Consider the following 27,488-nt stretch of genomic DNA (forward strand, 5'->3'; position numbering starts at 1 on the left):
TTAACATGCAAGACTGCTATTTCCCCAAAAAAAAATATAAAAAGAAGACTGCCATTTTCCATGCCACTGCACAGTTGAATTCATCACTGCCCTTTCGAATTCATGGCCATATGTCTATATGACAGGTAAGCAGCAAGCAGTCAGATTAAAAAAGAAAAGGCAATATAAAATACAGAGAGAAGCTTTTAACCTCTGGAGTCTGGACAACAGCAAGAGTTCAAATTATTGCCTCCCTCACTTATTCTCAGTCTATCTCTATCAGCTTCCAAATCTTCCCTTTTTAGTTTAACCTCTTGTTCTCCTCCCTCTTCTTCTCCATTTCTTCAGACCATAAACCTCCAGAGAACCAAGAAGGCCCTGCCCATTAATTATTATTATTTCCATGTATTCCCCAAAAGGAATGCTACTGTTGTGATTGACAAGGGAAAGGGGGAAAAAAGAGCTAGTGGATTCACAATCCAAACCGCCAAAAGCCTGGCATTTATCTCAGGGAAAAGGGTGACCAAGAGAGAAAAGAACAGGCCTTTTCTCTTTCCTGAAGAATGATTCAAGTTAGGAAGGCAGCTAAAGAAACCAAGGATTCCTCAAGTCCCAAATCAGTGATTACTACTAGCCTATCTCCAATGGAGCTAAAAGCTTCAGCATATCTCCAAGCTTCATCTGCTTTCTTAAGCAATAGGAGGGTAAAGTTATATCTAGACATTGTGGTTTCTTAGTCTTGAACTCTAAGCATTAGCTAATTTTCTTTCTTTCTTTGTTCCAGGATTCATTGGAGAGTGATTCAAGCTTTAACTGCACCAACAGAGAAGACCCATTCGCTGTTACCTTTGATGATCCACTTTGCAAGCTTAATCTCAAGGAAACCTCAGACTTTGTGAAGGCATTTCCTATGACCACCAGGAGTAGTAGCAGTCAGAGAAGCCTACAGGAGACCTCAGCACAAAGGAGGAGGGAAGGGATGAGCTCAATTGAGCAGAGAAGATTAGAGGCTCCCTCCACACCGGGAAGGCCACTATTCAAGTTTAGTCCTGGACAGCTCCCAAGGAAGAGCATCCCTTCCAAGTGGGAAGATGCAGAGAAGTGGTTGATCAGTAGTTCTTGCAATGAATCCCCTTCTCATGTGACAAAACCATCAGACCCTTCAAAGATCTCCAGGAACCGTGGTGTTCTCCACCAAAAAGGAGATACCTTTCCAGAGAAAATGATGGCCAGTGAGGACAAGGCTCCAAGTGCACCAAGACTAAGCTTTCATGGGCCAATGATGCCAGTGATGTCTCAAGATCCAAATACAACTTTGCATAGGGCATCTACAGAAGTGCTCCTGAAAGGTTAACACAGAAATTTTTTTAAAAAAATTGCTTTTTCTTAACCATTAGCTTACTTTTTTCCCCTCATTTTCTCCAGATTTTTTTATAAAAATTCTACATTTCTTTTTTCTTGCTTTATATCTTGTTACTACCTCTTCTGTACTTTCTCTAGTAGTTGGTGATGGTAGTATAGTGCAACTTGCTGCAACTTTAATGAGATTAACAAACAATAAGAATCGAATCGTTTGGGTCTACCTTAATTTGCTTATAATCTTTTCTCTTATATCACTGCAGATAAGTTCACAGACAATGTGGAGTCAATCCTTCCTAATTTCTTGTATTCAGAGCCTACAAAAGAGAACTTTCTGTTCAGAAGTTCATACTGCGAAGTAATGAAAGATGCGACGACAGAAGTAATCCCTGAGGGTAACCGGAGAGACGTCGGGACTGAGATGACACCTCTGGGTAGCTCGACCACATCGCGATGCCACACTCCTATTAAGAATTCTTCACCTGCAAGGCATAATACTCCAGCAAGCAGGTCTGGTCCCTTGGTGCCTTACAATTCTAGCATTGATATCTCCGAACTGAAGGACTGTCACTTTGCAAAGCTTGAGCTCAGCGCACAGTATGATTCAGTGGTCTCGAATTGGAGCTCAAGAGAGGAGGAAGAAGAGGAAGTTTCGAAGAGTCTGAGGCATTTTGAGATAAGTGGTGCAAGGAAGAGCATTACCGAATCTAGAGCTTCTGCATGGGAAGAGGAGGAAAGGACTAAGAGTTGTATCAGGTGAACTGTTAAATATAAGCTTGCAGATTATGATCTGAAATACAAAATTCTTTTTATGTTAACTTACATCCACTCCTTCCCTTTTTACAATTTTAGAGTGCAAATAGCTTTTTTATCCATATGTTACTTTATCATAGCTTTTCTTGATGTTCTTTATCCTATAGGTATCAGAGAGAAGAGGCAAAAATTCAAGCGTGGGTGAACCTGCAGAGTGCCAAAGCAGAAGCACAATCAAGAAAGTTGGAGGTAGGAATATATGGAATCATTTCCTTTCTTACTCTGTTACTCTTAGAATTGATATCGGTCTTTTGACTTACAAATTGGATTCTGTCTCTCCCTCTCTCTGTTAACACTTGAGTGCACAATCCTAGGTTAATTTTAGTAGTTCTTCATAGAAACTTGTTGCTAATACTGATAGGATAAGCCTAATATGCCACTCACGGCAATTCTGTTAATGCTTTTCTCAGAAACAAAACCATCAACTGAGAATCCTAGTAGATCTTCATGGCCTTCAGTCATTTTCCAAACTCTGTAAATATTCAACAATGCTATTTTTGCTCAAATAGGAAAGTTCGAACGTGTTCTATTTTGAAAGTTTGAAGATGAAAAATTTAGGGTGGTAGAATCAATTTCATTTGCAGAAAGCTTTCCATGATAATTCTGCAAAATGAGAGTACAGGATTATCTGCTGTCTTTTCACCACTATTCTGACCCTGTTTTACCTCAATGTCTTCCTTGCTATTATCTCATAGCTGAGTTATTATGAAGAGCTGGACATTATCTCCTGTTTCTCCTTGTCTTTCAATCCACATGTGCCTAATGTTATTGTCCTTAGGCCTATATCTTTTGATTTAATAAACCGTGAGGTTTGGAGTTTGGTTGATGGTTCTTTAGAGTCAAGGATATACTTGCTGTCGCTAAGCCATGTGAAGGTCGTCCATTTGAACACATTTAAATCTGACCCTTAGGATAACTCATACGTGTTTCTTTCTCCTCGATTGTGTCAATGATGTAATTGTCTTTATATTATATGTATGTCCTTATGCTTTTGAAGTCTCTATCCAATTTCTTTCATAATATATCTCTTTGACAGAACTTACAATCAGGAAACCGACAACCATTAGGATTGGTTTTTGGACATTTCTTAATGTGCTTCCTCAGAAAAGATGATTTTGATATTCTGAGCTAAAATATTATGGAGTTGGTGCCATTTAGACATATTGACAATTCCTTATTGGTTGAATGAGCTAAATTTCATGTTGAGTCCTTACTGCATAAAAGTTTAAGTTTTCTAATATTCATAGGTGAAAATTCAGAAGATGAGATCTTGTTTTGAAGAAAAGGTGATGAAAAGGATGGCAATTGTTCATAGGAAAGCTGAAGAATGGAGAGCAACAGCCCAGCTGCAGCACTCACAACAAGTACAGAAAGCATATGAACACGCAAGCAAGATGAAGAGCAAGAGTAACTCTCATTTCTCAGGCTACACATCTTGTGGCTGCTTTTCTTGCAACAATAATCTCTAAAACTAAAAAAATAGAGCATAAACCAATTCCTTTTCCTCCAGAAACTCAGAAGAAAGGGTCAGCAGAAGATTGAACAATTACTGGGTTTATTTGGTTTCTTCTTGTATTATTCAAAGTAAATTTGCTTAGTTGGGGGCATAACTCATGTCACTTTGTTGAACTGATGAAATGAAAGAAACAACTGCAGGATTTTTTTTTTTATGATATATAGAAAAAAAAAGGAACCTTTTGATCTACTTAACTTCGAATTTTCCTTGATCAGATATAAACTTTGCAGACCTTAAGAAGGTGAAAGGACAAAAAATTGGAACTTGGAAGCTTTATTTTCCATCTGATTTCCTTACTCATAATTTCAAAATGTATTCACAACTTGTCTTCTACTACAATAACAAGACTTAAAATACTGCTGTTTTGTTTATACTTTGGTCTGAAGAACTCCTTGGGCTTTACAAGCCCAAAATTTAAATGACCCCAAGGTCAGTCTACAATGTTACCAAGAAAGAAACAAAGACTAGTCTTTCTGAAATCATGTGCCTCTTTGACTGAATGCACAAAATACATAACTGCTGTAAGCAATACATTGTCTCACCTCACAAAACCCAAGCTTTGTTGTAACTCTTGAGCTCTGTGCGTTCTTGGCCTTAGAGACAGAGAGAGAGAGAGAGAGAAAGAGAGAGAATAGTTTCTTCGTTGAAAATTTTAAAAATTGAGAGGGAGAAAACTGAGCAGTAATAGGATGTACAACTAAGGGAACAGTTCAAAGCATCTGGGGAGGGGGGGTGTCAGGCAGTCAGAATACCCATGTGAGGTGGTTGTCTTGAAGGGCTTGGATCATTTAGGCAATGGAAGACTCAGCTGCAGTGCAGTATATAGATAGAGGTGGAGGGATCCCCAGGACCACAGAGGAGGAGATAGGTTGGATTAGATTATAATATTACATAGGAGAGCATCTAATAGGCCATTCTTTTCTAATCCAAACAACAACCTAACAGGCATTCTGAGAAGACAAGTCTTTGGTCTGGATTTGGATTGGTCTCCTTGTCCAGGTTGCCTTAGCCTGTTCTTCTACTGCAGTACTACTGTAACTGTTGATGTGCATCTTCATTCAAACTCTTCTTTTAAAGACTAACCTCACTAAATGTTGAGGAAGTTTGATCCCCCTCCAAGAGTATGGACCTGGCCCAGGCCCAACCTGAAGATGCTTGAGTTGATGATAGTCTCAGAATTTAGGGCTTTTTTTTTTTAATAAAAAAAAAGTATAAAGTTTTAAGGTATGAAGTGAGAGTGCATTGCTTTTACATTAACTAATGTTTTAAGTTAAAACAAGCATTGAAGAAAAGCTAAATAGCTCTAATATTATCTATTTGCAGCTTACTCTCATAGATCATCGACCTTTTGAAATCGGGTGTTGCTTTATTCTGTTTCACATGAATTCTGACAAATTATATATACTAACATCTGATGTAACAGGAATAAAAACCATATCTTAGTCGCCAGCAATGCTCGCTAAATTCAACGCCTCGATCCCACGTGACATGGACTTACTGGATCAAAGAGGGAATACCTCGACTATCGGAAGCCCCCAGTAACAAGTGGGCCTGTTCTAGTGTTTCTTGGTCCATGGATACTCTCTCTTTCCTTTTGTCTGCATACTTCTTTTGTCATTGTTTCCCGGTAATCATGGATAAAGACATGACCATTGATCTTAGATTTACTAAGTTTTTAGTTTGTGTCTTCGTGTGATACTAGATCTGGTAGCTATGTGCTTGTTCTGGCGTTGGGAGTCATGGTTAATCTTTTGTCTCTTATCAGAGAATGCATAGATGGGTCAACATCTTCAACAGTGCAAGGTCCACTAATAGATTGTGTTTGACTCCTGTGACCCATTTCCAATTATAGATAAAAACAATCTTTTACTAACCTCATGTCTCCTGTTTTGATATCAGAAGAAGTTACTGATCCTTTATTTACTTTAATGACCAATATGTTCAGGTGAAGAGGAGTAAAATTCTATCAAGTAAAATTCTGCATTGAGGAATGCCATGCCTTTGGGTCCAAACCAGCAAAGTATTGATGCTTTTTATTGCCAATGGAAGCAGTTCTGGCTCAACGAATACAAACCTGGCCAGAGGAAATGACAGACAAAAGATCCCCACATTGATTCTACTTATTACTTTAAAACTGTACAGATAAGTGGAAGTCATACTACCTTCCAAAGCAAGGACTCACTTTCATCAACTGGTGTAGTATCAATAGGTTCTTGGCATCCATGATTACAAATGGCAACCAAGAAAGAAGAACAAGTGCAACAAAGAAAAAAGAAAAAGTTGTCATAAGATCTTTATCCATAGAAATCAAGTTACAATTAGACACTCAAACAACAGCCTCCACCCTTGGCTCAAAACAGAAGGCAGACATGAACTCCTTGGCCTTTCCATTCATGTAGCACTTGGGTAGCTCCATCCACTGGTTAGTGACCAAATTGCACATCACATAGCTGCTGAAATCATCAGAACATACACAGATAAAGATCATATCTTTATGACAAACACAGTTGATATCCACTTTTTTCTTATACAACTCGTGTGACATCGAAGGCGGCATAGCTGCTACTTGCTGCCATGATCTCTCTTCATTGGAGAATCTCCACACTCTTAGGCTTGCTGTCTCAAGAAACTCTGATAGAACAACTACCAACATCTCTCCTTTACTCTCAACAACATCAATTGAGTACTCGAAGTAGGCTGGCAGAAGCCTTGGGTATTCGAAGAAGGTCTTCTCCGCAAGATTGCAAGCCATGATGGTTCCTGAATAAGTAAGGAAGCAGATTACATCGTCGCCGTTTTCATTCAATCTAACTGAAGAGTACTGCTTAAACGGGCTCTTCTGCATGTTAGTGGCAACAATATCTCCAGTTTTGCTAAGGAAATAGACAGTGCTCTCATATCCAACCCCATCTGATTGTGTAGACTTCTCGCCTTTCTGGACCAGCATAACCTCTTCTTCCCACATATTCTTCTTGGAGTCGAACACCCTGAAAGCAAGACTCGAGAATTCACCAAAGATCATGACAACTTTATATGCAGTTGGATCATCATCTTTTTGTGAGGAGTACATGGCAATGGCATGGAGAGTTTGACTTTCACTAGCCTCGCCTATCGGAGGGAGCTCACGACGCACCCCGGTAATCGGATTGCAAACAGCCAAGCCATTAGAAGATGCATGGTAACAGATTAGGCCACCAGATGATGCCACAGGAATCGGCTTGCATCCATGGCTTTGCTGCAGGAACATTGGATGACTTAAATTCTTCCAATTCCCTTCAGTGGTGTCGAAAACAGTCGACTGGTCTAGATATTGATCTACCATAAGGAACCATGGATCTCTGAAGGGTATCTGAGAGCAGGCAAATTGGAATGTTGCAGAGTTTGCAACAGAATTCCACCTCCTGCAAACCGATCGAAGGCGAAAGAAGCTTGAGGCAGGAAGCTTGGAGAGGACCCTCTCAAGCAAGTCTTGATTCAGCTCATCTAAGGAGAAGGTGAGATTGATATGTGGCTCTTCTGATGCTTTCCTCTTCCTGGGATTTACTCCCACCACATTCATGTTTTGCTCCATCAAACTTGAAGACATATCTAGTAGTTAGAAACCAGGATAGTAAATTTTAGCACATAGCAGCATCAGAGGGAGATAAAATATAACAAAAAATATATATATATCAACAAAAGAGTAGACCCAAGAACGCACCTAAGGCTCTTTTCTGTTACACTGAGGAGTAGTAAGGTTGTAACTTTCTATATATACACACACAGACACACACATGAGAGAGAGAGTAGGAAATGCTATAGGAGAGAAGACCAAAAGGAAGGAAACAAGGGAGGCAAAAGACAGAGGAAAGGAAAATAAAGATTCACAGCTGCACTGATACACACGAATAGGTACTATGTCAAAGGGTTAATCTTAGAGAGAGAGAGAGAGAGAGAGAATCCTGGCTTGGCTGACCTCTGTGTAAGAAAGAAAGGGCCAACTCAATGACAGCATACAAAATACTCTCTCTCTCTCTCCTACCTCGTTGAGAGAATCTAAAATTTTCTTCTATAAACCGTGGGGGGCTGGATAACTTTATCCACCTTTGTCATAAGTCAAAGGGGGGGGGGGGGGGCATTGAGAGAAAGGACCCAGGAGAGGAAGGTGCGGGAATATAGGGGCCATCATAATGGCGATAGGAGGTAGTAAACAAAACAAGGAAAAAGCCGTTACTTCCGGTGTCTTTACCCGCTGCATCACCCACCTGCACAGGCAGAGTCACAGATCTCGATGCGTTTTGGACTCCTGGAGTGGAGTGATAGCACGTTTCTCAAACACCACCTCCTCTCCCCCAATCCCCAAATATGCAAATGAGACTAGGGTGGTGAGGGGAATGGATGATTCTTTGAAGCACTAAAATGTTGAGCAAGGATACACACCAGAGGATCAATCAATCATCAAACAAACAAAACCAAAAGAAAAGGAAATGGAAAAGAGATTGCAGAAAGAATAACATTCCACTTTTCTTTTCTTTTTCTTTTTTGCTATGGAGGACCTGAAAACAATCTTCCATTGTCTGACAAACAAAATTTGGACATGAGTAGGGAGCAAGAACACTTGTGAGCAAAAAAATTCTACTGGGTGTGCCTCAATAAGAGCTGTATATCAAGTATCAAATACTGCAAAATGAGCATAAATGCAAAAAACTAGACTTGAGTTAATGATGAACATGATAAGAGTACCAAGCTGATGCACTGAAAAGGAAAAAAGATAAAAGAAAATTTGAAAGAGAGACAGCTGAGACGTAGATCTTCAGTAACAGAAAAAGATACTAGTAGATCATAATTCATGTCCATGGTTCTCTGATGTTTTCGGTTGATCTTTTGTAGGCCATTATGTCGACGCCATATTATGAAAGTAAAGATATAAAGTGGAAAACAATCAGTATATGCTGGGTGTAACTCCTGCCGCTGGAATAACCTGGAATAACTCCTAGATGGTAGATGTCCATACAGAAGCAGATACTTCTGCATGCCTTTCTATGAGATTGAGTAAAAGTATCTGGAACTATAAAATTTGACTATCATTTCTGCATTTCCGAAATTTCAAATACTTGATGGAATACAATTGGGGATTCCAAATATTAGGATCGCAAAAAGAAACGAACAAAATTAGAAAGAATAGAAAAGCTGTATATGGAGGAAACCCATAAAACGCGGGCGATTCCATATTTACATTCTAAAACTTACAAAAAGAAGACTTACGACCCAACCAAGGAATCCTGCATGTTATCTTGCCCGGGTTCAATCCTTGAGTTGCTAGGCACGATTGCAGGAGGTGACCACTGATCTGGGACGACAAGAAAGTATGCGGACATGGCTTTCCTAAACCGTTTTTTGTATTGCTTGGGCGAGATTACAGTTGGAGAGACATTCTTTGGCCCACCCAAAATCCCAGAAGCTTTCACCCATGTCTCTAAATGTTTGTCCCATGTATATTGCCTCATAAAATCTATGATACCCAGTACCAGTTCATGCTTCTCCTCATCAATCCCAACCAATAAAGAGTAATCCATCACATCAACAGACTGCAACAGCATAAAGAATGCAACATATCATATACAAGAAGGCACCAATGCAAGAATCTTCGTCTGAACAAAGAGTTTGTACTAGTCATGCATTGAAAAAAAGATATGAACTCGTGAAACTTTGAAAAATATATGAATGTGGTATAACTTACTCTGATGAAAGAAATTATAACTGTTTCAAGGTATCTTTCGAAAAATCAAATTCAGAATGAAAAAAGATTGTATTGTAGCAACAAAGTGCAAAACAGACTAGAATGAGTTACAATGAAAAATTTAAAAACAGTTTAATTTACACAATCAGTCTGAAAGAATAGATCCCATACTTTATAAAGAACCTCAATTCTTTTTCAACCTAGGTTCAGATTGTACTGTAAAACCTACCTCTCCAGGAGAAATAACAAAGGCTTTATATGAAATAAGAATTCTATGAAGAACTTTATAATATGTAGTTTTCTCCTTTATGCCAATACAATTTCATTAATGAAAATGTGGGGAACATAAAGAAGATTCTTCTAGTCTTGAAATCATTTCACAGGGCCACAACATTTTGAGTAACTAAACTGAACTTCAAGAATATACTTATACTCACCGCAAGGAATGAAGTGTCATTCCAAACAGCTCGCTCCAGAAGCCTCTTTGCCTTGTTGCCAACAAAAATTGGTGAAGTAGGCATTGTTTCGATCAAGTTTTGATCTAGAAGTACTTTATTGGTACCACTTGAATCTGGATTGTACCGTGACCTTGAAGAACCCTTTAAGTCATATAGCCTTGTCACATTCCGTCCAAACAAAAGATTTTCCATGACCAGCACATCCATCTTTAACTCTTTTCCACCCTTCAAGTTCTTAGCAGTAACCTGTTAAAGCATATCAAGCAACTTACTAAGAAGTTAAATCTACAAGAATACTGATAGTATTCTTTGATAAGAAGGATGATTAAATTACTCAGTGCAACGAGTACCAGAAACAGAAAATTCTCCCAGGAAACACAGCAGAACAAAATAGATAAGGCACTCTGAGAGACAGCTTACAGGATGAGGAAATCTAAAAGTACATCATACCTGATAAATACCAAGAATCTTTGCCAAGCATGTCGGACTTCTTGTGCCTATTGACTCTGCAAGGTATTTAAAGTATGCAGGAGCAAACTTAATGAATGATTCCAATTCTGTTTTGGTAACTTGCTTTATTATAAATCTATCATCCAATGATTTTGCAAAGAACACATTGCTCTTGCCACCCTGTGCCCCCCATTTCTTACAACGGCTGAGGGACCTTACAAAATCGACCTCAGATGGACAACAGGTTCTCCTCAATGTGTCAAAATGTTTTGCATAGTAACAAGTCACAGTATATTTTACCTTCCCAAGAGGGCCTTCATCGGTAAAACTAACCCTGACATGCATTGCTTTTGTGTAGATAAGTGGATCTGGAGTGAAAGAGCCACGGCTACCAGACAAAGACAGAATGCTCTCATCAGTAGACCCAAAATTTCTACAAGGGTCCAAAGAAATTTCATCAACTGATTGAGATGACGGAAAAGCTCCTGAATCATTAAGTGAAAACAAGAGTGATGGATCCACGTCTCTTATTCTCTCCTGATTATCAGACAACTGAATATGATATTCGTGAGAGACAAGTGCATAAGAAATGATGCTGGTTGGTTCATCATCATAGATTGCAATGACAATGTCATTGACTCCTATAGGAAGAAGAAACCTTGGCCCACCCTGACGCTCTAACTCCCTGAATAAGGAAACATAAACAGGAGTGTACTCATTGAGTGCACCAAATCTATGAGAATTACCCCAACTCTTGTTCAAAGAACGGTAGAAATGTACAAAAGGCATCCCCAGCCAGCTAGAGAAGTCCTCAGCGCTGTCTCCCAGCTTATTAAGTAACACAGATGCAAATGAGTGAGTCACTTCAGCTCCATTTTGTTCTTCTGAATCCTCTGAAAGTGATAATGAACCTGGTGCTTCTACTGAAGCTGCAGAATCTAATGTGCTTGCATTGACAAGAATTGGGCTATTTTCACCAGTCCATTTTGCATCGAATGCATCTGACAAGTTCGATAAATTTGAAAATTGCCCATCTGAGAGAGTTCGTCTGGCAACAAGACCATATTCCAGTGGAACTGATTGCTCACTGACACTAATGCTAGTATGGAGAGACATTTTGCTTTCTGTCCTTTGGAAAGAATCCAGTTCGATGTCTACTCCTTGCTGGCCTATATTTGATTTATGATTATCATAAGATACTTCCTTACAATTAACTGCATTGATGCTCTCCCTGAGATCACTAATTTTCAAATCTTCAGAAACAGCATCAGTACCATTAACGCCAGTTTGAGGATTCGTCACTTCATCTGAATCGCTGAACTTCTCAGTAGAATAGGTTTTCTTCAAATCTCTTTGTGGGAAACTACTTAGCACGTCCTGTGGACTACTAGCTGATTTGGAAGCAAATATTAAGCGTTGATCCCATAAATATGAGTGAAAGAGTAACTGTCTCCTTAACTTATTGACCTCAAGAATATCAATAATTTGTTGCCCAATCCTCAGCTCCTTCTTCGAAATTTTATGCATAGAGTCCTACATGACTCAAAAATATCAGCAAGTGTATGAATGTTAAGACATAAAATTTGTCAAAAACATGGTTAAGAAAGAAGTTAAATGATATGCAACCTCAAATTCTGACTTCTCCTTTTGGAGAATTCCTTCAAGATTAACAATGTAATGTCCCAATTCTGGAACCTCCAAGCTTCCATTGGGAGTTCTTTTATCTGCAATTTGGTACAGAGCATTCCGTATTTCTCTAAATAGAAGTTCTGCTCTCTCAGCAACCTGTAATGTAATGAGGAAACTTTTAAGCAGGCCCAGAAAAAAGTACTACACTGTTGACACTTACAACCATGAACCTAGAAGATAGGATGTCCTCACACCTCATCTGCCTCTTTTTGTATCCACTCGTGATTCTTGTAATTAAAATCAAGCTTATGAGGTGGCAAATAAACAGAATGAACATCAATAGATGCATACCGGAAGCAAGCTACCATTTTCCCAAACCTGCTCATGCAAGAAGAGCAATATCAGAAAATAAGATGGCGTGGCCCGGTTATTCATGCATCAAAGAAAACTGCAATGGAAGAGGTACCCATAGAACCGGAGGCAGTCCCTGTGAAGAGAATGGCCGCAGCTGGCTACCCTACTTGCAGCAGCATGGTTCGAAAAACTAAGCTCCAAAAATTTACCAAAAGATAAACCCCAGGCTGCATCAGACATGACAACTCTTTGAGTTGCTGGAGGAAATCCATTATCACGAGGGCATCGTAGACACCTGTGCCACATCCAGATCTTTCCATCGCGCTCCCCGGGCAAAAGAAACTCTGGAAGCTTTCTAACAGATATTGTTAGACTACCTTGTCGATGAGTGTAACAATGAACATGGGCTTCTGATGGCATATCGCAAGAATGACATCGATAGCTCTGAAATGAATATTAGGTACTTTAGGTAATAGAAACAAATGTAAAGCAGAAAAAAAAGGGGAAACTAGAAGGAAGAATAACCTGATCAAATAAATGGTCTCTCAAAAATCTTCCTAAAGGTTTATCAAAGTTGCCATAGTACTTAATACGGAAGAGTTGTGAACGCTCACAAACAGTTCCCTTCCAGACACATCGTGTAGATAATGAAACCAAAATGCTCTGATGATCAGAAGAAGAGGTCAGAATTTCTTCTTTCAGCAATGTGTTTTCATGTCTTCTGTCAACTTCTTGATCTGAAGCCGCTAAGTTGGTTGACTCCGATTGCTCATTTAAATTGGTGCTCCTGGTATGCTTTCCATTAGAAAGAAAATCATCAGTCTCTGAGGTCTTTGAGCAATTATGACAGCTATCAGCGATAACAGAATCATTTGCAATTGCCTGACTATTGGATGTAGATAAGACAGTCTCATGACAATCTCCAAAGCATACTTTACTTTTCTCTTCCATCATACAGTATTGAGGTGACAAGTTTGAAAGTTCACCCAGGCAGAAAGAAGATAAGGATGATGTAGTAAGAGGTACCATGACATTCTCTGAATTATTTTTCTTCTCCACACAAAGACACTTGGTGTCAACAGATATAGATGCAGAAATAGAATTTGCAGTATCAGAGTTATGGCTTCCATAAGAGGCTGTCAATGCTTCTGTGAGCATTTGACCAGAGTGAACTGAATTTAAGTTGGAATCTGATATATTGGGTTTTTGAGCATAGACACTGGCTTGTTGCTTTCCAGCAGGGATAGTGAAACCAGGTATAGTGGAGATGGATCTGTCTATATTTGATGGTTTATCTGGCAATGCAACAGTAATTGGAGACTTCAAGGGAAGTTCTGGCAGGGAGGCACCTTCATCTGCAAGAAAACATGTTTCCAGGGCCAAATGATAAGCTGCAAAAATCCCATATTGGATTACATGTTTCACTCTTTTTAGCTCATCGATAGTACCACCCTTAAGTAAAACCTGCAAGAATCAAAGAAACCAGAGGAATTATTTATGTGCATACACTCATGTGCCCAACTAAATGCATGCATTCATCTGATATATACGTCAGATGAAAGATTTTCTTTTTATCTTGTATAAGATTGTACACTCCAAAACTACAGAGAAATTTTGGAAAATCACGAAATTCTTGAGAGTAAATAGAGCCATAGAAAACACTTTAATATATAAAAAGAAATATATTACAAGCATAATATACATATTCATGTAGTGGAATACTAGTCAGCAAAATTCTACCTTCGGTAAAAACCATTACTCAATAAGTGTAACTCTGAATTCTGGCAGCATTTATCCAAAGTTCATCTTACCTAGGTGTAAGGCTCACATAGAAATGTAAACAACGTCAGCATCATTGCCTTTTTCTTGGAAAATTAGGATGGAATCTACAAGTCAAAGTTGATAAGGCTTCATCACAGCATTGAACAAAATATACTGATTTCATTTTCAATTAGACTAGAACTGCTCTCGCATAGGAAAAATGACAAAAGATTGGAGTCCTTTGTTCATAGCCAATCCACCAAATATTGAGAGAAGGGAGAGAATGAGAGCAAGAAAAAGGCATTACAAAGAAAGTAAGAAGATGATTCAAATATTCACTGCATTTACATTTATGTACTAGTTGAACTTTTTGACATTGGTCAAATGTTTAGATCCTGTACTTATGATGCTCCAGAAGATAAGCATAAGATTTGAAGAGTGAATTGTTCTAGCTTGGAACTTTCTTGTCACGATGGCCTTACTGTAGATCAATGTTATTATCTTAATTGCATTAGCATATTATAATATTTGCATGATCTATGAGGAGTATGATACTAAAGGTGAAAAATGATGGAATAACATTATTACCTTCCAATGCGATCGCATAATGGACACTTTGGGGTGCGCTTGGATTATTTTCAGAATATCTCATATCACCCACAACAATTCTAGAACGAGAACACCTGACTAAACTATTTACAACATACTGCAGATTCAGTTTCATTTCCCAACAATGAGTGTTCTGTTTTCACCACTACTGTAATAATGTAACCAACCTCTCGTATAAGAAATAAGCATGTCACCATGGAAAAACCCAATGACGAACTTATACTTAAATTTAAGCTTGCTGAACTGAAGATCATGTACTATATCATGTGCGCATGTGACAATTTACTGAATCAAAAGAATTTAAAGCTAAAAACTGGGTGATTACTTACAGTGCAACCCAAGGGCTTAGGGCATCCTTCAAGAAACATCAAAGTCTTCAGCATTTTCTTCATACCTTGACCTGCACTTACATGATGTTCAAAAAACTTTTCCACATGAAAGAACTCACAGTGCCCCAAATTCTGAGATGATAGATGGTCAATAGAAGGTACTATCTGAGCACCACTGCAGCGAGCTATTCTCTCTAAAAGGGGCCTTTTGATGTTCAAAACAAGTGAGATGTCCTTCTCTAGAAGTAAATCTTGGGCATAACGAGCAACAGTTTTCTCCACGAAAAGGATGTCAGGTTGGTGAGCAACTATCTTTGCAACTGCCATTCTCAAGTGATCTGTTTCCTAAACGTCATAAGAATTATGCAGATGAGCAATAAACACAGGGCAAGTACACAGAAAATGAGAGGTAAAATTGGTCATCTTACCTGCTGGAGTAAAGTATCAATACTTGACAGCAAATTTGTCACTCGTTGGTACTCAAGAGCTCCTCCAAGGATTAGGAAACGAGGTTTTTCTATTCTTGATGCCATACGTCGATGTGCCGTATTCTTCTTACAAACTACTCCTTTTACAACCATGCTAACAAAAAATAGATAAAGAACTTTACTACTTGCCAGATTTGACTAGGCCATCAGCTAAGAAAACTAAATTAACCATGAATGAAGTATAAGTCAACAACTCTTGCTGTTTAATACATGAATTATTGAAAAAAGAAACTTATTCACCTCTCACTGCGATGTCCACATGCTAAGCACTTAACCTTTACATATCCACCAGGATCCATACCACCCCCTTTGCTCATGTCTGGTTTAAGAAAATTTGCAGCTTCCCATGATAAGGATGTAACAATCTCGAGCCAACTCCTCTTATCACCTTCTTCACCTATGGAAATGTTCTCAACTTGAAGAAGTTGAGCTATCAAAGCCCTGAAATGTCCATCAACAACATTTTTCATGGCTTTCTTATGTTCTTCACTTGATCGATCTCTACTCCGGAACTCACCACTGCCAAAGCTATGTGATGAACAAAGACGATCCCACTCTCCAGTAGCATCCTCATCGTCATCATCAAACAGAATAGGTTCTCTTTCATCATCCTCATCTTCTGGGTCCGGAGGAAGCCAAAGGAGTCCATTGTTCTCAAAGTCCACAGGCTCAGCATCAGTACTTTCCATGGCATATATGGAAGATGAAGCATCACACTCATAACTGTTATCAGGTTCTGCTTCATCGTCCAACTTTTGATCAGCTAAAGAGCCTTGAAACTCTATGTCATCCAGTGGAGAGCAAATCTCTTTGGAAATTACATTTTCTTCAGCGGTGTTCATAATTTGTGAAGTATAACCTGCATCAAGTTCATCAAACTCAACCTGGCCATAGTAACAATCAGGATCCTGGAGATGTTGTTCTTGCAGATCATGGAATGTTCCATACTCTTCACCATCATCATCACTCCTATAATCAAAACAATCATGCATCACAGGATTCATAAATTACAATTAACCTCAAAAACATCAGCCATACTATTCATATTTCCAAAAGTCAATATTGAGTACGAAAATTTACTATAGTTAAAATTTGGTATATTGAAATTCTAAAACGTGCAGTATCTTGTGAAAAATATATGATGCAAAAATATGAATTGATTTATCTGCAGATATGCCCGTTGTATGGATAGTAGCAGGTCACTAGCTAATCATTTAAGCATTTGAAGAATATGAATGTTCCAGTACCATAATAGCCAACGAAAGGATAATCTACCTGTTTGTCAAATAGCCAAACTGAATTGAAGAAGAAGCATCTTTTTCTGGAACAACAGCCACATTCCTTCCAGATACAAGCACATCTTGCTTGTAAGAGAAAGATTTGATCTGGCATGATTGATGAGGACTAGGGACAGAACCAAGTGAGACATGCTGGTAAGCTCCAGTGGAGTAAGATCCAGCAGTTGTAGTGCTGTTAACAGTCCCATTCGACTTGGTACTGACTAAACTTGTCTCTGAAAGAGAAGGGCTGATGGTAGCTTGATTCCCTTTATCAGCAGCAAATTTTTCCTGCTCCAATTGCTTAAAACAAAAGTTGCAAACACGGATCCTCTCAACATCTTCCCTTCTATTCCTTGGATCATCTGACAAAACTGGAATGGAGTTAGCAGTGCACCTTCCACAGAAAATACGCCCACAACGACGGCAATGGTGCCTGCGGTTAAAGATTGTGAATTGTGAATCACAGTCATAACAAACCCGACAACTGTGATCGGGCATCCAAAAATCCCTTGATACATTGGCTGGTTCAGAACGCCGAGGAATCCAGGACTTCAAAGCATTAACTAGTTCCGAGAATGCCCTATCGGGGTTATCCATTGATGGAAAAACCTCGCAAACTCCCTCATCCTTAGATTCTCATCTGCTGCAACGGCAGAACAAATGGAAAAGCAGAAGAAAGCAGATTTCTAACTGCAAGAAGGTCATGCAGGTTGCTTCTTAAAAACTTCAGTAAACCTTCTTCCAAAATTCAGCATTTAATTGGTCTTATGTATCTCCTAAGTGGCACAATTGGTAGGCAGCCAACTTTTTCTTCCAATAGACTAGTTTTATTTATCCACAATTCAATCGGTAAAAGGAATCCGTCTCAAATAATCGGAAACTGTCTTCTTGTACAATGGCAACAAGCAAACTTGACACCAAATGCAAGCACAACACTATCGAAAAAAAAAAAGACCCAGATTGCAATCTTCGCTATAAGTGCGCGCGAACCCAAACACCAAAGAACTCAGTTGTCCTGAAATCACTTACACGATTAAAGAAACCGAAATCGCCGCTTTGAAGAACTTCCATCGCTTCCAATCAACTAAATCAAACGAATAACATACAATGCACCCCAAGACGGGATTTTTTTTATTTCACCCCTTTCAAAAATCAATTCCAACAACCACCACGAGAATCAAAACCGCGAACGACCCAATAAACCTCACGATCATGGGATAAGACCCACCAAGCGAATCTGATTAGAGGCACGGAATTCGACCTCAACAGCGACGGAGAAGGCCAAAGGAGGAGGGAGGGAGGGAGGGAGAGGAGAGAGAGAGAGGCGTGGGAGATCAGGGAAACACCTGTAACTCCCCCCGCGTTAATCTTTTTTGCCTTTTCTGGGAAGACTACAACGAACCAAACGCGCGTTTCGAACCGTTTCTGCGGAAATTACAGTGAGCCAATGGGCGAGAAGAGATGCGAAAAGGAGGACGCTTTTGCTCGCTTCTCTCGCACATACAGCTCGCTCGCTCTTTCACCATCGTGCTTCCGCTTTTTTCTCACGGTTCTCTTTTTGTCTTTTTTTTATTTCGATTTTTCATTTCACATCTTATTAATATATTTATTTCAACCTATGCACATGTCTTTCTCTCGATAATATATTAGTATAAATCATAACAGAAGACACTAAAGAAGTGTCACCGCAGTCAAGACGCCTAAAAGAAATAATAATGTCTAATATTGATGAACTTATTTGTTAATATATCTAAAATTTAGTGAATAAAATAAAAATAAAAATTTCAACAAAAAAATTTATATTCTCTATATATTATTAAAAATAAATTTCTTTTCTTACTTCTACTTGAAATACTGTGCAAACAATTGAAAAGATTACGGCCATGACAATGTAAAATCTCTAATAAAATAATAAAAGTAATAATAATGTTAATTTGAGTGTTATTATACCTTAAAATAGGACTTGTAGGTGAAAATTATGTTTGAGGCATGTGTTTAATATGAGCTCCTTCGTAATATAGACCATCTACCGCTGGAGTGTATGAATTTAAAATTACAAATGTTGGGTAGTGACAACTTTAACTATCGGTCAAAATATAAGGATTGTAAACAACCATTCTAAAGTAGTCCATTCTAATGGAATCCAAATATTAGTGGCTGACCAACTGACTATATAATTAATTTTATAAAACTTTAGAATAATTTGACTTGAACATGATTAATAATGTAATTTATTGATCTTGGAAGATGTATTATTCTTTTATTCTATTTGCATGTTTTAAAATTTCATCCATGTGATTCGATAAAAGAGATCTATTTAAAACTTCATATGATTAATTCATGTAGGTTTATATTTATAAAATAACTCCAGTAAATAATGATGATCAAATTAGCTCTACCTACTGGTCTCAAAGCCAGATATAGAAAGTAAAAAAAAACAATTTAATTTATACTATATTATATAATTATTAGATTTTAGAAAATATAAAGAATACAAATAAACACATAAAATACATAAAATTTGGCATAAAAAATAAAAAAATGTAATCTAATTTTAACAGAGAAAATATAGCATAATATAATGAAAAAGAAAAACAATAAAAAAAAGTTTTCCTTATATATATCAACTTGAATCATAGTAATAAGTTACTAGCATCTAATATATAATTATATCCTTTTAGAATCTCAACTTTTACATAATTTGTTACACAAAGTAATTGTGAAATCTTTATTAGTTTTGAAATTTTAAATAGTACAAATTAATTATTCTATCGAATTGGATTGGGTACTTTAATCACTAGCTCGCTCATGAGTGGTTCAAGCCAAAACAGGCTATAATAGTCTATCTTATAACTGCCCATCGACTCGTGAGAGAGCAAGCTCGAGCTTAATAGAATTTAAAAAAAAATTTATTGTTAGGCTTATATTTTTAAAAGATATTTCTATTTGGGCTGGGCAAGGTTGAATGGGTGGGCTTTTCAGTTGAGCTTCAAGCTTGGCTTTTAGGTTGAGCCGACGGCCAAGTAAAAGACTGGCCTATGTTGCCGGTTAGCAATTCGAGCTCGAACTAGGTCGAGCATAGATTAGAGTTTTTGTGAACTTTTTATTGGAGTGAAATATGTACATGATTTGAGCATTTTAGATTAATTTATAAGCGGGATTGTCTCGACATATATCACTAAAAGCTAATTGTTTCAAATTTATAATTAATTTATGAGATCATAATTTATATATAATTAAAACTTATATAAGAGACAAAATAATATAATTACTGTGTTAACTATAATTATGTTTTTTATATATTTATATTTGATAATATACATTTTTATACTTTGAATATATTTATGAATTTAAAGTTTTATTTTTTTATTACTTGGAAAAGAGAGTGAAAAAGAGGATTGATGTTGCTTATATAATCAAATCATAGCACAAGAAAAATGTTAGACCTACCACATTTTAAAATCAAAATAAATATATATAAAAAAATTTATCCATAAAGAAGTTACCCTCAAACAAATTACACATAATAAAAAATTTTAAATAAGAAAAACTAAACTAATTAGAATTTGCTGTATGTACAAGTAAGCCAATGAGTTTCCTTATTCAAAATTTTGCACTCAAACAACATCTTTTGGGACTTGGAACTTTCATCGTAAATTACTTCTTATGATTATGGTAGGTAAGATTCCAATCACCACCTATGGGTCTAAATAACAGTTAATATCTTCATTTTCTTGTAAAAGTTGAGACATCCAATAATAAGTACAAGAAAAATATGGTTAAAGAGGCATTCAATAAAGCAGACAAAGAGATTTATTCAATTACTAAATCATCTGATCACAAACAAAGAAACCACAATACTGTTCAATAATGTATCACATAAAGATCAACCTCGAAAATAACAGTCACCGGCGTTGGCCGGCCGAGTATCTTCATTAAACTATACCCGCGAGCCATCCTAAACTTCCCAGTCCCTCCAACAATACTACGCTCGATAACGCCGCCTAATTGCGCTCTCCCCATAATAGTAAGCGTGCTTCCGTTATACATCCCCTCCGAGAACACGAAGCTAAAAGCGCTAAGAAACGCCGACTTCTCCTTTCCCGCGTCGGCGATGAACCCTTGGAATCGTCCGAGAAACTTGGAGTTCGGATCCGATCCTTCTCGCAGGACGTCGTCGAGGATGCCGATGCTGCCGAAGGAGGAGTTGTTTAACGGGGATTTGACTACGGTGATGGCGGTGGCGCTCGGGCCGGTGAAGATCTCGTGGATGTAGAGGTGGAGGTGGGTCGACTTCTCTTTGATGGCGGCGGAGAAGGAGACGGAGGCAGTGAGGAGGAGGAGGAGGAGGAGGAGGAGGAATGGGGTGAAGTTCTTCGAGGAGGAGGAGGCCATGGAGGAGTTTGAAGAGACGGTGGATTTGGTTTGATGCATTGGGGAGTGTAAATAATCCCTTTCGCCGCGTTGGAGAGTGGGGACTCCAACTTAGAGTGGGTGCAACCATACAGGAGTTGGTAGACTTCGCGTTGATATTCTTCTCTCTCTCTTTTTCTCCTTTTTATTTTTATTTTTAGAGAATAGCGATTCTCTGCAGTCCTTGGGCCCACATGTTGGGTTGCTATTGGGCCGGATATTAGTTTAGGTTCAGTCGTGTCAATGTGGGCTTGGATCGGATCGATTCAAGTGTCTAAAATGAGGAGGTATTTTACAGTAAAAGGATGAAAATTAGGTGGTGATTTGCAAATTACCCTATTATTCAAGCAAAGTTTGCTTGCTATGCAAGTTGTTAACACGGTTGTAGTTTTAAAGAAGGTAATAATGGCGAACATACTTCTACTATATATTTTCAAAAAAGAACCACTTTTATCTATGTTTATTCTCGTCTAGGTTCTTTTTAGATTCTGTTTATCGGGTAATTATTAGATCTCCGCAGCGATGTGGTTGCGATCGGCTTCCTTCGTCCTCGACAAACGCTACCAAAACCACCACCCCTCCTCCTTTCTCCACGACCAGCTGGACGAATCCATGGACCCCACCACCGTCACCCAAAACGCGAACCCTAACCCTAATCCTAACATCTCCGCCTACTACCAGACCCGCGCCGAGCACCACGCCGTCGTCACCAGCGACTGGCTCGCTCAGGCCAAGGCCGCCGTCGGCCGGGAGCCCGCTGTGCCGGAGATCTCCGCCGCAGGAGGTGGCGCCGCCGCGAAGCCGTTTAGCGTCATCGATGAGTTCAACTACTGGAGGAAGAAGCCTGATCTCGCCGAGGCTGTGGCTGCCATCATGGCGCTGGCGGCCGTCATCAGGTCTAGCGAGGCCACCACCATGATGGAGCTCGAGATTGAGCTCAAGAAGGCGTCGGATACGCTAAAGGTGACGCCGTTTTCAAATAGTTGGGGAAAATATTTGTGTTTTATTTGTTATTTTTAGCTCAATTACATCTTATGAAGTAATGGACAAAGAACCCTTTTTTTTCATAGATTTCCAACAGATTTCAAAAAGTTTGGAACATTATCTCTACAGCTGTTTTAAGTGGCGTCCTTTATTTGATAAGATGTTGAGCTGAATCATGGTAATCGTCACACCTGAAAGATTGCCTTATTAATTTATTTCACATATTCAGATATGAGAACTGCTTTCCACTTTCCAATCTAAGGTTGTTAAGTGCATTCGGATATTTCCTTTGAACATGTAAATAGGATGTTATTGGTTCTTGGCCAAGCTTCTCTTAATTGATGCAAGTGGGATACTTCTTCTTGTATAATGTTTCTTTTTCTTTTAAACCTGTTAGTATCTTTTTGCAATCGTAATGTGCAATGTTTCTGGATCATTTGTTTTTGTTATGTTATTAGCGAAGTTGATTCTGGTAACATGATGTTGAGAGAACTTTCTCATTACAGTTTGTGATAAGTTGAACTTTAATTAATTCACTTCTTATCTTACAACATGAAATGTTTTGCCTGAAATGATTGATATGTATCCATACTTTTGTAAGTACTGCAGACTATCCTGGTTACTAGGGTTATTAGTATTACTTGATGATATGATCATTGGGTTATACAAATTCTTTCTGAAGTCCTGTGCAAGTTTTCGTGTAAGCATTCTTCTTTGCAATCTTTAAGAAACTTCCTACTCTGTCCTGATGTCTGGTTCAATAAATCAGGGGAGTGATCCACCTTTAAGGATTTAGTATGTCACATTTTGTTGGTTTTGATTTACAACTTTGTAAATTTATGACTCATGGTTTTATCTTGATCTTGTTGTTGATAGAGTTAAAATAAAGTGTTCAGATTAAGAGTTACATTCTTGTTCCATGTATGGCAATTAGTCACAATTCAGACAGGTGATATACTGATATCATTATGTATTGCTGTCAATTAATGGTATTGACTCACATCCTTTCCACATTTCCAGTCATGGGATACTACCTCTATATCTTTGTCAGCTGGTTGTGATCTATTCATGAGATATGTTACCAGAACATCTGCGTTGGAATATGAGGACTTTGGTGCTGCAAGACTTCGTCTGATTGAGCGTGGGGAAAAATTTGGGGAGATTTCTCTAAAGGTCTGTCTTAACTTCTAATCTACAAATTACAGTTTCCCTTCTTTGGTTTGCTCAATAAACACTATTTATATGGAAATTCCATTTCCAGGCACGCAGAACTATTGCAATGCTTAGTCAGGACTTCATATACGATGGTTGTACAATTCTTGTCCATGGTTATTCTAGAGTGGTATTAGAAGTTCTGAAACTAGCGGCATCAAATAAGAAACTCTTCCGAGTTCTCTGCACAGGTCACTCTCCAACAAATATTTTATTCATCTGTTTATTTTTGTTAATACCAATCTCCATAGAATTAATACGTTATTTTCAAATGCAGAGGGAAGACCAGACAGGACAGGCTTAAGATTCTCAAATGAACTTTCAGCATTAGGTGTTCCTGTTAAGCTTCTAATTGATTCAGCAGTTGCATATGCCATGGATGAGGTTGACATGATATTTGTTGGTGCTGATGGGATTGTTGAAAGTGGAGGTATCATTAACATGATGGGAACATATCAAATTGCTTTAGTGGCTCATAGCATGAACAAACCTGTCTATGTAGCTGCTGAAAGTTATAAGGTGCTACTTTACAACTTGTATACACTTATATTCTTTTTAGACATCTGGTTTCATAGTTACGAGATGCTTGTGTTATTGCTCATCTAAACTTTCCACTACGTTTTGGCAAACTTAGCCTTATTCATGAAAGTATCAGCAGTCTTATATTTGAAGGATGCACATGTCATAGGTAATATGCCATGACATGTGCATCCTATTTACATGTTCTAGTAGTTTTTGTACATCTTGAATTATGAGTAGTATTTCTTTTGTAGCTCTCTGAGATGTTAGCCTTATTGATATTATGTCAGTGCTGCTTCTTAGAGATAATGCAAATTGACCTTATGTTGAAAAGAACTTGTTTTCTGTGTTATATTTAATTTATCTATGCATGTCCATGGATCCACATGAATTATGGGTGCATTTTATGTGGAGAGAATTTTTTTAAGGCTCTTGTTTCTTTGTTCTCTATCCTCTTTCTTTTCCTTGCCTGATTTGTGTAGAAATGGTTTCAATTGGTAAGTTTGAACTTTGGGATCTAACTTGGTTCTACAAATTAGATGCATGTCCCTTCAGATAGGAGTTGATCAAGTCCCAATCCCAAGTTAACCAATGACTGTATGTACTCTAAGAGAGCAGAAGCACTTATATGTGGAAGCCAGTGGGTTTGGTGCCAGAAAAAGGCATTGAGCGGTGACAGACTAATTTCCTGTGTATTGTTTTAACAGTTCAAACACTTGCTGCTAATCATCTAACAGCTATGGTTTCCTGATTCTCAAATAGTGTCACCACTTATCTATCATCAACTGGATGTTGAGCTAGAATGATCTTTCATTTAGATTGTTGGGGGTATGCCTTATTGATACTCTTTTAATCAATATTTTGGGAACGCAACTATTTTGGCTTAGTGATCTCAATTTTAACTACTGAACCCTTGATCTTGTGTCACTTTTGATATCTGAATTCCTGGTGCTATGTACTGGCATAGTGGACTCAATTTAAGTTAATCTCCATATATTCTTGTTTCATTTTATAAACTGGGGTTAATGATATTAGATATCAAGCATGCTGATTAATTTTGTGACAATTTTGCAGTTTGCGCGTCTGTATCCATTGGACCAGAAGGACCTAGAACCCGCTCTTCGTCCGATAGACTTTGGCGTCCCAATACCACCAGGCGTTGAGGTTGAGACATCTGCTAGGGACTATACTCCACCACAATACCTCACTCTCCTTTTCACCGATCTTGGTGCTCTAACACCATCGGTGGTTAGCGACGAGCTTATTCAACTGTACTTATGAATATGCCTTGGGAGTTGTTCCTTGCTGCTATTCTGTAGCTTAATCAACATGTAGGTTTTGCACTTATAACATTCCTCTTTCATCGTTCTTCAAGGGATATATGATGTTGCTACATTAACACTTTCTTGAAAGAGAGTGAGGAATGAAAAGGAGATGCATTCCTTGTGGTGAACTCATTGGGTTGCAATTCATAAAGTGGTGATTTTTTGTGAGATGCCACTGTGAGACAGAGAGAGATATATATATACACACACATTCTTCTTTAGGCTTAACAGAGTACTTGATCATTTGTGAGAGATGTGATGCCTTACTTGTAAAATATTTTGCAGCAATTCAAATAGCATCACGGTATTCTGATAACTGCTCTAATTATTCCTATCTTTCTGTCACTGATAACATCTTCAAGAACTTGTAAGAAAGTTCGTCTATGTTTTCTTTTCTCTTTTTTCAAATCTAAATTTAAAGGTTCCACTGCATTCCCCTTGCTTTGCTTGCACTGCTAGTCTGCTACTCATATCCAATTTGGATAAGAAACTGCTTTCATGGTGGGGCCCACCAAGCATTTGTATTCCAATATGCCCCAATCGTCAATCGAGCAGCCAATCACTACTACTTAGCAAACATAGTATACTGGGAGCTTTCTCTATTAGGATTTAGGAGCCTTTAGAATATGCTAATTTGCAAAAGAGTCGATTAACAAAAAAGATTAAATATCAGTGAGAAGCATCCATTTATTCCGATATAGCTAGATATATTATTGCTTCTTATATATCCTTAGCTCCTTCTTGGAAGGAGCCGGGCTCGGAGCTCTGCTACGTCGACGTCGGCAAACCGGTTCTCCGGTATCCAGTAACCCGTCTTCGGGTCTCTCATCCAGAACACCTCCTCCTTCGCAGCCTTAACTGCATCAGCAGCTGCCATCTTCCTCTCGACCCTCTCCACTGCCATTGCGGCCGGCATATGCGCTTTTTCCACCGCCTTGCTGCAAAACCTTCGTCTGCAACCAAGAAAATATATCTTAGCATGAAGAAGAAGAAGAAGAAGAAGAAGAAGAAGGAGGTGTAAAGTGTAAAACTTACGTGAGAGTGAAGAGCTTGGAGCTGCAAAGCTTAGACATTGTAGAGAGAGAGAAGAGTGAGAAGAGTGGAGAATTTAGTGAGGAGACTAGAGTTTACGAAGAGAATATTTATAGAGAAATAGAAGGCAAGGCTAATCTTGGTCGAACTTGCAATATCTATATCTATGCATGTGTAGGAATATTTCTTGACCCCTTTTTAATAAAGTCATTATAACGTTACATAATTAAAATCCTAACGGGGCTATGGTTCTTACCACAATACAATCTTATTCCTAAAAAGGAGAGAGAATTGGAACATCAAAATCCTTCTGCCTCATGCCTCGCGAGAGGATCCGATTCCAACTAATATTTCTATCTGGTTTCTGCCTAACTAGCCCATCCTCATCTGTAGCAAATTAGAGACATCACAAATACTTTAAGATTGGAATAAGATGCTCGAGAGAAAAATAGAGACTTCCGCATTTGGCCCAAAAGATTTGTTCTATTCCATATTGTAGAATACTAAACGTGGCGTTGACCAATCGGTCAAAAGAACACTTTGCAACAGTTATAGATCATACCGTGAGGCACCACGTCAGCATGCAGATATGTTATGTGGCACCACGTCAGCATTATAACCCTATAAATTGGGAGCGTAGATTTAGCACGAGCCAGCTTGAATGGGTTTTTTCAATCAAATGTATATGAGTCATATAGGTCATCAGATACGTATGTACATAATATGTTGGCACATATCTAATGATGAGTCTTAATCTAAATCAAGATAGAATCTCAATCAAGAATCTACTTCATTAGAGCTTACAGTGCAAGGAAGTGACCAGTCCAACCACTTTTTCGTGCATGGTAGGAAACCTTGGTTATCATGGATTAATGTCGATTTCACCATAACCACTCCACGACTTCTGATGGTGACAAATTTAGACAATTTGACAATTAATTAATGGATTATTTGCACTTGCAATCACTTAAGTTGATCTAATCTGAGTCAATCTACTAGACCTGGCTCAAGCCACTTGAACTTATACCAACTGCTGCAAAAAACGACAGCCCAAATATTAAAAAGAAGATACCCTTGCCCTGAAAGATTTGTAACATCTATGATTGGAGTTTACTTTGTTGACTTGGTTATGTCTCAAATAAATATTGAATCCATCAATTTCTCTGATTAGGAGTCTACCTGAATCAGTAAAACAAATGTTTTAGAGCTGACTCATTTCATAGTCATTTCAATTTTCAAATCGTTAAACCTTATAGTGA

General features: G+C 38.3%; 5 protein-coding genes across 7 annotated transcripts; 2 read left to right on the forward strand and 3 right to left on the reverse strand.

Moving 5' to 3' along the window:
- Positions 1 to 84: 84 nt before the first annotated feature.
- LOC140774228 (uncharacterized) lies at positions 85 to 3,809 on the forward strand. Of its 2 annotated transcripts, none has more exons than XM_073117133.1 (5): positions 85 to 683; positions 764 to 1,328; positions 1,602 to 2,094; positions 2,259 to 2,340; positions 3,411 to 3,809. In XM_073117133.1, exons 1-5 carry the CDS (start codon positions 543 to 545, stop codon positions 3,618 to 3,620), a joined length of 1,491 nt encoding a protein of 496 aa, XP_072973234.1. In that variant the 5' UTR covers positions 85 to 542; the 3' UTR covers positions 3,621 to 3,809. The 2 variants fall into 2 exon arrangements, with proteins under 2 accessions (XP_072973234.1, XP_072973233.1); XM_073117132.1 differs by having other exon boundaries at positions 89 to 683; positions 3,399 to 3,809.
- A 1,968-nt stretch (positions 3,810 to 5,777) lies between these two features.
- LOC140774550 (F-box only protein 13-like) lies at positions 5,778 to 7,601 on the reverse strand. The gene is made up of 2 exons (XM_073117588.1): positions 7,368 to 7,601; positions 5,778 to 7,255 (listed from the first exon to the last, which is right to left on the reverse strand). The coding sequence occupies exon 2, from the start codon at positions 7,251 to 7,253 to the stop codon at positions 5,994 to 5,996; it is 1,260 nt and encodes a 419-aa protein (XP_072973689.1). The 5' UTR covers positions 7,254 to 7,255; positions 7,368 to 7,601; the 3' UTR covers positions 5,778 to 5,993.
- Positions 7,602 to 8,643: 1,042 nt separating this feature from the next.
- Positions 8,644 to 18,242, reverse strand: LOC140773374 (1-phosphatidylinositol-3-phosphate 5-kinase FAB1B-like). Of its 2 annotated transcripts, none has more exons than XM_073115888.1 (11): positions 16,740 to 18,238; positions 15,705 to 16,433; positions 15,405 to 15,558; positions 14,977 to 15,321; positions 12,803 to 13,741; positions 12,390 to 12,721; positions 12,178 to 12,301; positions 11,921 to 12,079; positions 10,295 to 11,827; positions 9,824 to 10,090; positions 8,644 to 9,234 (listed from the first exon to the last, which is right to left on the reverse strand). In XM_073115888.1, exons 1-11 carry the CDS (start codon positions 17,339 to 17,341, stop codon positions 8,908 to 8,910), a joined length of 5,511 nt encoding a protein of 1,836 aa, XP_072971989.1. In that variant the 5' UTR covers positions 17,342 to 18,238; the 3' UTR covers positions 8,644 to 8,907. The 2 variants fall into 2 exon arrangements, with proteins under 2 accessions (XP_072971989.1, XP_072971990.1); XM_073115889.1 differs by lacking the exon at positions 8,644 to 9,234 and having other exon boundaries at positions 10,007 to 10,090; positions 10,295 to 10,350; positions 10,595 to 11,827; positions 16,740 to 18,242.
- Positions 18,243 to 20,520: 2,278 nt separating this feature from the next.
- LOC140774286 (dirigent protein 22-like) lies at positions 20,521 to 21,224 on the reverse strand. Its single transcript, XM_073117212.1, has one exon. It carries the CDS (start codon positions 21,176 to 21,178, stop codon positions 20,609 to 20,611), a length of 570 nt encoding a protein of 189 aa, XP_072973313.1. The 5' UTR covers positions 21,179 to 21,224; the 3' UTR covers positions 20,521 to 20,608.
- A 347-nt stretch (positions 21,225 to 21,571) lies between these two features.
- LOC140774675 (uncharacterized) lies at positions 21,572 to 25,325 on the forward strand. The gene is made up of 5 exons (XM_073117762.1): positions 21,572 to 22,120; positions 23,162 to 23,314; positions 23,403 to 23,544; positions 23,631 to 23,872; positions 24,947 to 25,325. The coding sequence occupies exons 1-5, from the start codon at positions 21,680 to 21,682 to the stop codon at positions 25,151 to 25,153; spliced, it is 1,185 nt and encodes a 394-aa protein (XP_072973863.1). The 5' UTR covers positions 21,572 to 21,679; the 3' UTR covers positions 25,154 to 25,325.
- Positions 25,326 to 27,488: the final 2,163 nt, after the last annotated feature.

This window comes from Typha angustifolia, chromosome 13 (genome assembly GCF_048772165.1).
Source record: "Typha angustifolia cultivar Huaian chromosome 13, ASM4877216v1, whole genome shotgun sequence".
Taxonomy (NCBI): domain Eukaryota; kingdom Viridiplantae; phylum Streptophyta; class Magnoliopsida; order Poales; family Typhaceae; genus Typha; species Typha angustifolia.

What these genes read in the sequence shown, in the direction of transcription:
- LOC140773374 (XM_073115888.1), bottom strand. Translation starts at nt 17,341, where the DNA reads ATGGATAACCCCGATAGGGCATTCTCGGAACTAGTTAATGCTTTGAAG. An exon ending in TTTGGCTATTTGACAAACAG is followed by an intron (nt 16,434 to 16,739) that starts GTAGATTATCCT and finishes TTTTGATTATAG; the next exon opens with GAGTGATGATGATGGTGAAG. An exon ending in AGATTCTTGGTATTTATCAG is followed by an intron (nt 10,091 to 10,294) that starts GTATGATGTACT and finishes ATGCTTTAACAG; the next exon opens with GTTACTGCTAAGAACTTGAA.
- LOC140774675 (XM_073117762.1), top strand. Translation starts at nt 21,680, where the DNA reads ATGTGGTTGCGATCGGCTTCCTTCGTCCTCGACAAACGCTACCAAAAC. An exon ending in AGGCGTCGGATACGCTAAAG is followed by an intron (nt 22,121 to 23,161) that starts GTGACGCCGTTT and finishes CCACATTTCCAG; the next exon opens with TCATGGGATACTACCTCTAT. An exon ending in TTGGGGAGATTTCTCTAAAG is followed by an intron (nt 23,315 to 23,402) that starts GTCTGTCTTAAC and finishes TTCCATTTCCAG; the next exon opens with GCACGCAGAACTATTGCAAT.
- LOC140774228 (XM_073117132.1), top strand. Translation starts at nt 543, where the DNA reads ATGATTCAAGTTAGGAAGGCAGCTAAAGAAACCAAGGATTCCTCAAGT. An exon ending in TACAGAAGTGCTCCTGAAAG is followed by an intron (nt 1,329 to 1,601) that starts GTTAACACAGAA and finishes ATATCACTGCAG; the next exon opens with ATAAGTTCACAGACAATGTG. An exon ending in AGGACTAAGAGTTGTATCAG is followed by an intron (nt 2,095 to 2,258) that starts GTGAACTGTTAA and finishes TTTATCCTATAG; the next exon opens with GTATCAGAGAGAAGAGGCAA.
- LOC140774550 (XM_073117588.1), bottom strand. Translation starts at nt 7,253, where the DNA reads ATGTCTTCAAGTTTGATGGAGCAAAACATGAATGTGGTGGGAGTAAAT.
- LOC140774286 (XM_073117212.1), bottom strand. Translation starts at nt 21,178, where the DNA reads ATGCATCAAACCAAATCCACCGTCTCTTCAAACTCCTCCATGGCCTCC.